We start from the raw sequence: 12,931 nt of genomic DNA, 5'->3' as shown, positions 1-12,931 counted from the left end.
ACCTCAGCCTCCCAAAGGCACGGGATTACAGGCTGAGCCACCGAGCCCGGCTCCAAATTCAGTTTTAATGCCATAAAGAGGTCCTAGAGACTAGTATGAAAAGAAATAGTTTACAAATACTTTCTTGCTAAATTATAGTTCCTTCACAACTCTTCGTCATAGATTTGATTTTTTATTAATAACCTTTATAAAGTTCATAAAATTAACACTTAGGAAGTCAATTTTCATCATTAAACTAGAAGAATATGTGATATGTACTTTTAGGGTATAATATTTACAAGAAGACTATTCTTTTAAAATAAGAATCTGCAAAAAAAAAGTTGATAATAATTTAGATTGTAGCATCTACATCTGAAACTAACCATTACTTATACATATTTTAATTAACTTTTTCCAGAAATATTTTCAGAAATAAATAGCAACTAGGTTTTCATTTTAAAATTAAAATATGATCTCTCCCTTCCTTTAACAATGATTCAAAAGAATCATCCTTTGTCACAGAAGCAGTATCACATCAGATGGTAACATATTTGCAAATAGTTTTGGCCTTTGTTCATCTGATAAACAGATGTATAGTAAGTGATCTGGCCATAACTGGCACAGGCTCATTCGTCTTAAACTAATCATGAACCCTGTCCTGTAATCCTATCATTTTAATCCCTTGCTCCATTCATTTAACATTTAGATTCATGTCTCATTTTTAAAAAACAAACAAAAAAATCCCTTCATTTTAGACTTAAATCTCAAGTATGTGACTCTTAAAATGTCTTAAAATATATGTAGCCCTATTATTTTTCACTAAATAAGTAATATCTGAAACTTTTCTAGAGTCTATGACCCAAAATGCTAAGACTTATCATTATGATTTCCCTGATGACTCCAAATCACATTTTCTAAACAAACCACTCTCAGTATGAATTCTATCAGGAAAATTGGCCATAATAATTAATTTGAAAAGACTAACTTTGGAATATGTAATTGTTGCATTCAAAAAACAGCGTAAGTGCAGTTATTGGAAATATTTTTTAAAATAATTTAAATAAATACTGTGGGCAATTAGTTTCTCATCCCTGCTGAGTGTTCTCAAAATCCAGCTGTGTTCACTAAACCTCAAAAGTGCTGACTGCAGCATGGCTATAATAGATTTAAAAGATGAATTAACATATTAACCAAGTACTTTCATTGAATTGCTACACCAAGAAGTAAAGTATTTGTGTTTTAATTACGTAGATCATAAAGATGGCAAGATAGCTATACTACTAATAGAGTAATGTTCTTTAAAAATAACATTTGTTCAGTATCATTAAAATAAAAAGGATGAGGTTTTGTTACTGAAAATAAATTTGTATGTAATGATGATTTTCTTCACCCATTCTCAGAAGCTGCTATTGTACCACCTTTATTCCTGCTGATATGTTAATGCCAGTTCATAAACCTCATGGCAACATGGTAATTAACACCTTCCTCCTACTGGTACCAGGTCAAAGGCATATTGATTTGGGCTTTCCACAGTGGGAGTGCATGTTAAAACTTTACTCAACAAATAAGACATAAAGGATGTATATTATGTGTCTGCATGTTTCAACTGTTTTGGACATACAACAGCAATGCATGGCCTCTTCTAAAAAAATTTTATGATAATGGAAAGTAAAAATGTTATAAATTGATACTGTTACATTCTTAATAACAGTATAGGGAGTAAAACCTTATAAGTTTTGTCAAAACCTACTTATAAGTGGAGTTTTCTAACTGTGAGAAATTTTTAAAACTTCTTTATGATAATTTACTTTTAATACTGAAACATTACGAGATAATTTTGTTAATCCTTATTAAGTTTTTAGACTTTATCCTTGTAACAAATACAAAATATGACATGCTTGGTTAAGCTGGCTAGGTTTCACAGACAGAGATCAAGGCAGGCAAGAGTTGATATACAAAGGAGTAGACAAGAAATACAGGTAGGACCTGAAAAGAAGGTTGAGTTTAGAATCCAAGCAGGGAGGAAGAAGTGGCTATAATAGATCTGGCCAGGTAAACAGAGTTAAGAGGTAAATAAATCAACAAAAAGAAAAGAATAATCAGGCAAATGAGGGAGATACCACCCTAACCTTTAGTACTGGCCCTAGGGATGATGGTTCTGACCTAGTATTGCGCTCTGGTCAGAAGTGGGCTGTTCTGTCCACAAATGTTACGGTTAAAGCGGTCCAGAGTCCTTAGGGCAATTCCGTTTCTGGAATGGAGAGAGTTTCTTAAAGTTGCTTCCATCCGAAGAGGGTTTACTCTTCAGGATTTATTTGGATTACGTGAACAGAGGGAAAGCTTGAATCGTTGTAGAATCATATATCTTTCTAGAGGCTCCAAGAATCAAGTTTTCAGATCAAATATCTCCTAGGCTGTAAGAAAATTAAACCACCTCTGTACCCACTGGACTTGATGATCCACCTGACATCCTTTCCCAGTGTTTGTATAGTTACCAAAGGTGGAAACAATTTAGGAAGGACAGCACCTATACTGAAAAGAATGGAGGAAGATTACCCATTGAATAAATTGAATTATGAAATATAAGGTTTTTTGGGATTTTTTTGAGTCGGAGTCTTACTCCATCATCCAGGCTGGAGTGCAGGGGCACACTCCCGGCCACTGCAGCCTCCACCTGATGGGCTCCAGTGATCCTTCCGCCTCAGCCTTCCAAGTAGCTGGAACTACAGGCGCGTACTGGGATTACAGGCTGAACCACCAAGCCCAGCCAAAATATAAGCTCTTACAGTAATAGATGAAACCTGCAAGATAATGTAAAGGAGTTCTACTCTAACACAGATGGGCAGTTGGTTGAGTGATGTTAGGGTAGATGTCAATCTCTCCCATCTGAAAAATAGAGTTCCTGCTAAGCAATGGATGTTAACTTTTGTGCTGTACTTGCTTGGTATTCCAAAGTAGCAGGGTCAGATTACTTTAGTTCATAGACCAGGAAGTTGCTTTAACCTACCATAACAGAAATAGGTGAAGGTCTGGTGTGAGGAAACTGGTAGTATATTTAAAGCACAGTAGGCTATACTAAGTTAAAGCACTAGAGAATACATTTTTAATTTCTTTTTTTAATTTTTTAATTTTAATATGTGGGGTACAATTCAGAGTTAGGTTCATTTTTTAAATTTCTTAAGGACAGAAAGAGAAATCAGATATTTTATTGACACCTTGAAAATCAGAGGAATTAGAAAATTTGATTTTTCTTCTAAATCTAGCCATTTGAAGAACATGGATGCCAGTAGGTCAAGCCAAAATTTTCAAAATTAGAATCCAAACTAAGGTCCTAAACCAGAGCAAATTAGTGTAAAATTGTGATTTAGCATAAGTTTTATGCTCCAACACAATGGAGAATATCGGGGCAAGAACAAATTGATTCCCAATAGCCATGTGATTATATAAAATGGAAGAATCTCCAAAACCAAGTGAAGATGTCCAGACTTCATCCTTTCTTATTCTAGTCCAAGAGTTGTTAACTTGGGGTTCTTGGTTCCAGAAGCCACAGATGGGCTTCAGATAGTCCATGAACTCCCTGAAATTATATGTGGAATGTTGTGTATGTGTACATCTTGGGGGGTTTACACTTTGTTCAGATTCTTAGACTCCTCAACTTGAGTTTGGGCAATGTAGTTGGATGTGCTTGGAAGCTGTCATAAATATAGATAGGAATTCAGAATTAGAAGACAGGTCAGAATTAGAAACAGATTTGGAATTCATAAGCAAATAAAGAGGCAGCTGAAACATTAGTCATAAGTGAGATTACTCAGAGAGATTTAACGAGAACAAGATAGAGGACAGGAAGGCAAGTTTAATATTGAAATAATAGGCCAAAAAAAGGAAACTGGTAAAGGTGAAGGATTGGACTGATAATAGGAGAATAATCAGACAAGAAGGGGTGTTATGGAAGCCGAGGGATAAAAGAGATTTTAGGAGGGGAATGCCACATAGAGATCAAATATAAAAGGACTAAAAATAAGTCTGTAGGATTTAGGAGTTGGGGAAAGCAATGTCCAAGTCTTTAAGGACTGTTTTGGCAGAATGATGAAATCACATGCAGTAGATTAAGCAATGGAGATGGAAAGAGGTGGGGTTAAAAATGAAATAGTCTGTTAAAGAGGTTGATGGAGAAGAAAAGGAGAAAAAGAGGACCCCCTGGGGCAAGGTCAAAAGAAGAAGCAAATTTCCATAAATCACCCTGGTCAACAAACAATTATGAACCTCTCAGAATACTCTAAAGTTTTATCAGCTTGCTCCTATATATAATCTGTGGGATCAAAATATAGAACTTTGGTGATGCCAAGCCACATTAGAGAAAAGTCTCCTCATCAACCAAAACTAAGCTGAAGGATTCCATTGCCATCGCAATTGATGGGGAAAACTGGCAAAGGGAACCCTGCAGGCTTTGTTGGTTCATTAAAACCAGGCCTAGGAAGAGCCCTCTGCATTCCATGATATGCACATTAAACATTGGAATTATGAAAGATTGCGTAATAGGTATACAAGAAAGAACAGAGATGTCTAAAAATAATAAATATTCCTGGGGGAAAAAGATTAAATGAAACAAAAACAATAATCAAAAGTAGAATAAAAAATAATGAAAATCAGATTGGCCTCAGAGTTGGACTCTACAAAAGCAAAGTTCATAGATATTCAAGGGGAAAATATTATGGCATAAGAATTCCAAATCCAGTTAAATTGTCATACATATTTGAAGACAACAAACATATTCACAGTAAGGTAAAGTCTCTAAAACATACCACTGTTGGTTATTCCTGAAAAGAGTTTTTTTTTTTTTTTAATTAAAACAAAAATACTCTGGTTAATCTGAGAAACAAATCAAAAATAAAATCTTAAGACTGGATAAGCTTTTATTATGAGAAGCTGACAATGTACACTGAAACAGATTCAGTATGTATATAACTCTAAATGGTAAATATGGATAAAATTGAATGTAATAACAAAATGATTCTTAAAAAAAGAGGTTTATAGATTTTAGAGAGGAGAAATATATAACCTCTTATTAAATTTATAAACGTCAAAAAGGGAAAGAATTGTGAAAGCAAAATTGCTAAATATCTTAAGTATAATAACTGTATCTTTAAAAAACTATTTTTAAAGGTTTTAAAACTATATAAAGAAAATAGTATAAAAAAATAAAAAGCAGAAAGCATAAAACATGATGTCAAACCAAATACAGTACCTGTAAAAATAACAATATTCTTTGCTTTGCTTTGGACCTAGTGGTAATGAAGGTTTCCCAAGATTGGTGATCTGTAGGGATTTTTTTGTCCCTTGTTAGTTCCCTTAATACTAATTATACTTCTGTAAGTAGTTCCTTCATTCATCTCCTTTTAAATCATCTGAAGTTTTCAGAACTTTTTCTGCCAAGACCATGTATGATAATTTTTTTTTAATTTATTGTAGAGACAAGGTCTTGCCAAATTGTCCAGGCTGGTCCTGACCCTGTGGGCTCATGCTATCCTCTCACTTCAGCCTCCCAAAGTGCTGGGATAATAGGCATGAGCCACTGCACCCAGCCCTGATGGTGCAGATTTTTAAAATACTGTTCATAATACTTACCAACACACTTCAAGGAGGGTATCATAAATAAGAGGAAGTCTCAAAGAGGTAAGAGAATGATCACTGAATAGTCTGAGGGTATGATGTGTAGGGAGAGTCTAAACAAGGATTCTTCAGTCTGGAGAAGTGATAGTTGAAGGGAACATGATACAACTGCAAATGACATAGATGAAGTAAACACAGATTTAACCTTTAGATTCTAAAATAAAGATTGGGGAGACATGACTGAAAATTAGAAATATAGTTATTTTAGAACATAAGCAATAGAATCAGAAAATATTAAGTGCTAGAAAGGATTTAAAATCTGCTTGAATTCCTTTTTGTTACAAATAGAATGGATTTCAACAAATGATACTAGATACTTCAAATGCATGGAATCATACAGTGTTTGTCCTTTTGTGACTAGGAATTAGCATGATGTCCTCATGGTTCATTCATGTTGTCACATGTGTCAAAATGTTCTTCCTTTTTAAGGCTGAATAATAGTCCATTTACGGCTATACCACATTTTGTTGATCTATTCAGCCATTGATGGACAGTTGGGTTGCTTCTGCCTATTGGCTATTGTGAATAATACTTCTATGGACATGGGTGTACAAATATCTCTTTGGATCACTGCTTTAAATTTTGGGGGGGCATATACCTAGAAGTGAAATTGCTAAATCACATGGTAATTCTATTTTTGCTTTTTTGAGGAACTGCCATATTGCTAATTCCTAGTCACAAAAGGACAAACACCATATGTCTATGTATATGCGGCATCTAGAATAATCAAATTCAGAGACAGAAAGTAGAATGGTGGTTGCCAGGAGCTGTGAGAAGAATAAGTGGGAATTCTTGTTTAATGGGTGTAAAGGTTTAGAATTGCTAGATGAAAAGCTGTGAATGGATAGTAGCACAAAAATGTCAATATACTTAATGCCACTTGAACTGTACACTTAAAAATGGTAAGCTGGGCATGGTGACTCACGCCTTTAATCCCAGCACTTTGGGAGGCTTAGGGGAGAGGATTGCCAAGTCCAGGGGTTCAAGACCAGCCTGGGTAAAATGGCGAGACCTCATCTCTACATAAATTTTTTAAAAATTAGCCAGACATGGTGGCGCACGCCTGTAGTTCCAGCTACTTGAAAGGCAGAAGTGGGAGGATCGCCTGAGCTCAGCAAATTGAGACTGCGGTGGCTGTGATCGTGCCACTGCACTCCAGCCTGGACGACAGAGTGAGACTGACTCAAAAAACATTTTAAAAAATGGTTAAGACAGTAAATTTTCTATTTTGTGTATTTCACCAAAAATTAAAAAAAGGAATGGAACTAATTTCCTTTTCTTCAATCAGAGCTGCTCCTCTTCCTGAGTTCCCCATTTCTGTGAGTGGCACCCTTTTACTCCTAGGTGTCCAGAGCAGAAACCTGGCCTAATCCTTGACATCACCTTCTTCCTCCCTCAACTCACATAGTCATTCAACAAATACAGACTGAACAGACTCCTTACAATGTGCCAAGCACTGTGCTGGCGATTCTTCTTGCAAAATGCCTTGAGCTCATCCCACCTACCACATCTCTTTCAGGACACCTGTCCATCTCCTAGACTATCACAGTAACCCCATTCCTGGTCTTCTGTGTCTGGTCCTACATGCTTCCAATTGCTTCTCCACTTTGCAGCAAGGATGTTTATTTTACTTATTTATTTATTTATTTGAGTCAGGGTCTCACTCTGTGGCCCAGGCTGGAGTGCAATGACACAATCATGGCTCACAGCATCCTCTACCTCCTTCTGCCTCATCCTCCCAAGTAGCTGGGACAACAGGTGCACAGCACCATGCTCAGCTAATTTTCTTTTTTGAGAGATGAGGTCTTGCTATGTTGCCCAAACTGTTCTCAAACGCCTAGGCTCAAGCAATTCTCCCAAAGTGCTGGGATCACAGGCATGAGCCACCATGCCTGGCCTGTTGTTTAATACATAAAAATCTGTAATGTTCCCTCCCATCTCTGAGTCACTTCAATGACTCTTTGTCACTGTCAAAATTAAGTTCAAATTCCTTAACTGGTCTTATGATGCCCATTATTAGCATTTGGCTCCTTGTGTCATCTATAGCCTGAACTCTCCGTTTTCTGTTGCATTCTATTCACTAGCCATTTTGAAAACTTTCAGTTGTGGAGCTTATATGCTCTGTCCCTTCTCTGGCCTTTTAAACAAACTGTTCTAACTGCTGATCTCTGATCCTACCTGGGCCCTCTTCATCCAGCCAATTTCTGGTCTTTACTCTAGGTCCCAGTTTGTAAACCACCTATTCTAGGAAGATTTCTCTCATCCAGATTTTCTGCATTGGGTGGCCTTTTGGGTGATACTGTACTTCCATTCAATCACTTTAAACACCGCATCATGATTGTTTGCTCACCTGTTCAAAGGGGGAGGGGCTCAATAACTCATTATTAAGTGAATTAATCAATAGCTCTGGAGAGGCTTGAGTTCACTCATAGTATATAACTAGGTCACTGTAGTGCCCACAGTGGAACTGTTACTAAACTGGAAACCAGGAGCTCTGTCTAGTGCTCTTTCTAGTACATGGTGGGTAGGCACCATGAGACTTCCCACCCTAAGGTGGGTTGGGACAAACTGAGAATGAGCCAGCCACACTAATGCACATATTCTCCAAAGAAAAGCTGAGAGATGCAAAAATGTTAGGTTTGACAGTGTCCATGTCTTTCATTACTCCTCCCTTTGTGGCTTAACCAAAATGGCCTGGACTAGAAGGAAAACAGATCTAACCAGCTATGATAGCATCTAAGTTCCATTTGACAGAATATTAAAAAACCAACTTTTGCCAATATTAAAACCCTAATTTTACAGCCTGTCTTTAGATTAGGTATTTATAATGTAACTCATAAGGCCCCTCTGCGTACACTACATATTGGACAATAAAATTCTGCTTACTATATTAAAGCTTTGCCTTGAAGAAATCCAGTATGAACTGAAAAGGAAGTGTTTCCACATAATATACACGCAGATATATATATATATAGATCTGAGCATACATGTTTAGAATACCAATCACTTAAAATAGTCAATGCTGTCATCACTTATAAGAGTAGTGATGTGGAAGGGGAAAAATAAAATCACATCTTTTATTAAATAAAAGACTCCAAATATACATAAATTAAAACTATAATTTCATCTTCAGTGCTTGTGATATAATTAATCTCTCCATCTTACAGATTTATGCCAACATCACTTGTCACTGAAATGAAAATTATATTATGTGTATAGTAGGAGCATATTACTTTTCACAGCTATATAACATGGTCCAACTAGACTCCAGCTGAAACTTGAAAATTACTTTATAGATATTCTGAATATGGATTTCTTGAAACAACGCTTTCAAGTTCACAAACAATGCATACACTCTATATAATTCCAAAGTCAAGCGAAATAAAGGCTTACAACTTAACTTAATGAATTGTTTGGGTTTTGAAAAATAGGATTATAATTAAATCATATTGAGTTTAATGTATCCTTGACAAAGCAATCTCTACTCCAACGAATTGGAAGTGAGATACATTTGGCCTTAAGTAGTAAGTACAGCACTACTCTCAAAAGGTAAGTTAAAAACAGACAAATACTCTAGTGCTTGTTATTACAAATCAAAATTAAGAATACAAGAGGAAATATGTATGCTTAGTTTATATAAAATGATACATACAATCATAAGCTGCTTTAGTAATTGCTTTTGCTGCATTCTTCTGAATATCAGGAATTGTGGAGTTTTCTGCAAATGATAGGAGCTTTTTAAGAACCCCCGTCTGCTGAATCAGTACCATAGTATCCTTATCTTCAAGACAATTCGCTATCACTGAAAGTGCTTCTATGTGAAGGTCGTTCAGTTCCTAATGATAAAAGCAAGTACAGCTTTAGGAAGTTATGCTAAAAGTTATATAAATTTTTCTACAAGAGGAACTACAGTCAGAATATAATGTAGTTAATTCTGTTGTGGCAGAGGCCCCAGGAAAGTTGTTCTGCTTATCAAAGTAACATCACTTTTGCTAACCATTTGCCCTGTCTTTTCTCAGTTCCCTTACTACAAAATATTCTATGGATTACAAATAATAATAATATAAGAGAGAAAAATTACAGTAATAGTAACCAAGAAAGTTGCTCATACAACCTTCCACTGAAAACCATTTTAAAGTCCAGAGAAAGTACTTTTTTGAAAAAGCAGACAAAAGCTGATGAAAATATAATCCTTAAAAGTATGCAACATGTAGAGGGAGGTATTGTGAGTTTATGGCTATCTTGCCTGAGGAAACTCCTGAATCTCCATAGCAGCAGAAAACTGCAACCTACCTAAACAGTTAGAAACTAAGGGGGAAATCCTTAAGGCAAGAGAAGCTCAGAAAGGATGATCTGCCGTGGGATGATTTGCTGTTATGGCATCCCACACAACACTGCTTCTGACCAAAGAACTCACTTCACAGCAAACAGATTGTGGCAATGGGCTCCTGTTCATGGAGTTGTACCATGTTCCCCACCATCTTGAATCAGCTAGCTAGATAGAAAATCCTTTTGAAGACTCAGTTACAGAACCAGCTAGGTGGCAACAGCTTGTAGGGCTGGGGCAAGGTTCTCCAGGAAGCTGCATGTGCTCTGAATCAGTTCAATATATGTGGTGCTGTTTCTCCTGTAGCCAGGTTTGTGGCTCCTGGAATCAAGGAATAGAAATGAGAGTGGCACCATTTACTATTCCCCCTAGTGGCCCACTAGCAAAATCTTTATTTCCTGTGCCTATAATTTCACACCCTGCTGGTCTAGAGGTCTTTGTTTCACTAGGAAACACAACGATGATTCCATTAAACTGGAAGTTGAGACTGCTACCCAGTCACTTTGGGCTCCTTGTGCCTCTGAACTGACAGGTAAAGAAGAGAGTTACTATGCAAGGTGAAATTGGACTGCTACCTCACAATGACAGTAAGGAAGAGAATTTTCGTAAACAGGTGTTCCCTTAGCTCATCTCTTAGTATTACCATGCCCTGTGATTAAGTCCACGGAAAACTATAGCAATCAATTCAGACAGGACTGCTGGTGGCCCAGATCCTTCAGGAATGAAGGTAATTATAAACATCAGCTATCAACTATAACCATGTGATCAGTTATAAAAATGAGGGCTGGCTGGGCTCCGTGGCTCAGCCTGTAATCCCACGCTTTGGGAGGCCGAGGTGTTGCCTGAGCCCGCGGGTTCAAGACCCGCCTGGGCAACTTGGCGAGACCTCATCTCTACAATAAATCAAAAAAATTAGCCAGGCGTGGTAGCGCGCGCCTGTAGCTCCAGCTACTTGGAAGGCTGAGGCAGAAGGATCACAGGAGCCCAGCAGGTCGAGGCTGCGGTGGCTGGGAGCAGCCACTGCACTCCAGTCTAGGAGACAGAGTGAGACTCCAACTCAAAAAAAAAAAAAATGAGAACTGTAACTGTCATAAGTCTTTCTTATTTTTTTATGAATATGTTTGTGTGTGCAGGTGTGTGTGTGTGTATGTATATATCTGTGTTTTCCCTCTCTTATCTCCTTATCATGTAACATGAGATTGATTAACTTCATATCATATTATTTAAGTATTCTTAATTTTATATCATAGCATTTAAGTTCCAGAATATCAAGGAAAAGAGTAAACATCACACAAGGACTTAGTATTCTCTTCTGAGGAAAGGATTAGTGCATTTTTGGTTGTACACAGGATAGTTGTATCATGTTAGGTATAATCTTGATTTAAAATGTATATGGATGCCAAATTGACAAGGGGTGAACTTGCTATGGTTAATTTCTATGTATCAACTTATCTAGGCCACAGTACCTAGCTATTTGGTCAAGCATAATTCTAGATGTTTCCATAAAAGTGTTTTTACATGAGATTAATATTTAAATTAGTATATTTTGTGTAAAGCAGATTGCCCTTTATATTGTGGATAGGCCTCATTCAATCAGCTGAAGGCCTTAATAGAAAAAGACTGACCTCCTTGACAATACAGGCAATTCTGCCAGTAGACTATCTTTGGACTCAAATTATAATACTTCCTTGGGTCTCCAGTTTACTGATTCACCCTGCAGATTTTGAATTGCCAAGCCTTCACAATCATGTGAGCCAATTCCTTTAAACAACACCCTTCCTCCCCCTCCACAAACATACAGATACACACATACAATGTAAACACAATCTGTTGGTTCTGTTTCTCTAGAGAACCGCTAATATAGGATGTAACCCAAAATCTGAGTATAATCTATGCCCAGACCTCTAGCTGACCACATAACTATCCATGTATGGAAATAAAATAAAAAGGCAGGAACTAGAGAGTTATATATCCTATCCTTGAAAGAAGATATTGTGCGAAGATTTGTTAAGTTACTATTTCCTAAATAGGTTGTGTTCCTCAATCTGTGTGCAGCTCAGCTGGCAGAAAGCTGAAGCCTAACTGCCCCGAGATGTCAGAGGTCAGAGGCTGAGGCTGACAGAGGAGCCAAGGTTAAACACCAAACTATACAACCTCTGGTGGGGGGGGGGGTGCTTCAAATAACAGCGACTAGAAACTAAGAACTGAGCAGAAATACCAGCTGTTGCATACCACAAAAGAAAACAAATTTGCAGTTCACTGCCTACTAGAACAAAATATCAACAATCCTCAGAAGAACATAACAGAATCTATAACCACTAGAATGTATTATCTACAATGTTCATTTTAAATCAAAAATTACTAGACATGCAAAGAAGCAGGACAGTGTGACTCAAACTTAGGAAAGAAGAGCAGTCAATAGAAATTCACTCTGAATAGGGCCAGATGTTATTGGATTAAGTAGTTAAACTTAAGGCAGCTATTACAAATATGTTCCCAGAAGAAACCTCTACAGAGAAATGAAATTTCAAAACTGTAAATTTAAGACTTAAGAAGTACAAAAACTAAAAAGAAAAATTCACTAGATGGACATACAGCAAGAATTTTGTATCAAGAAAAAGTATCTTTTCAAAATTGAAGACAAAGGAAGACATTTTCAGATAACTTTAAAAGACAGAATTTAGCCGGGCTCGGTGGCTCATCCTGTAATCCCGTGCCTTTGGGAGGCTGAGGTGAGTGGATTGCCTGACCCCCCGGGTTCGAGACCCGCCTGGGCAGCGAGACCTCATCTCTACAATAAATCAAAAAATCAGCCGGGCGTGGTAGCGCATGCCTGTAGTCCCAGCTACTTGGAAGGCTGAGGCGGAAGGATCACCGGAGCCCAGTAGGCGAGGCTGCGGTGGCCGGGAGCGGCCACTGCACTCCAGTCTGGGCAACAGAGTGAGACTCCTACTC

At 37.3% G+C, this 12,931-nt stretch overlaps 1 protein-coding gene across 2 annotated transcripts in view; it reads right to left on the bottom strand.

Moving 5' to 3' along the window:
* Positions 1-12,931, bottom strand: part of ARMC3 (armadillo repeat containing 3) — a 94,841-nt gene that overhangs the window by 54,731 nt on the left and 27,179 nt on the right. For both annotated transcript variants that reach the window (XM_008063641.1, XM_008063640.2), the window contains exon 7: positions 9,302-9,485. In XM_008063641.1, coding sequence (XP_008061832.1) covers positions 9,302-9,485 — 184 coding nt within the window. The remainder of the gene's footprint in view (positions 1-9,301; positions 9,486-12,931) is intronic.

The sequence above is a fragment of the Carlito syrichta genome, unplaced genomic scaffold (assembly GCF_000164805.1).
Source record: "Carlito syrichta isolate Samal-C Ts95f unplaced genomic scaffold, Tarsius_syrichta-2.0.1 Scaffold306975, whole genome shotgun sequence".
NCBI lineage: Eukaryota > Metazoa > Chordata > Mammalia > Primates > Tarsiidae > Carlito > Carlito syrichta.
Note: the sequence above shows the minus strand (reverse complement) of the source record. Positions and strands in the feature narration are given on the sequence as shown.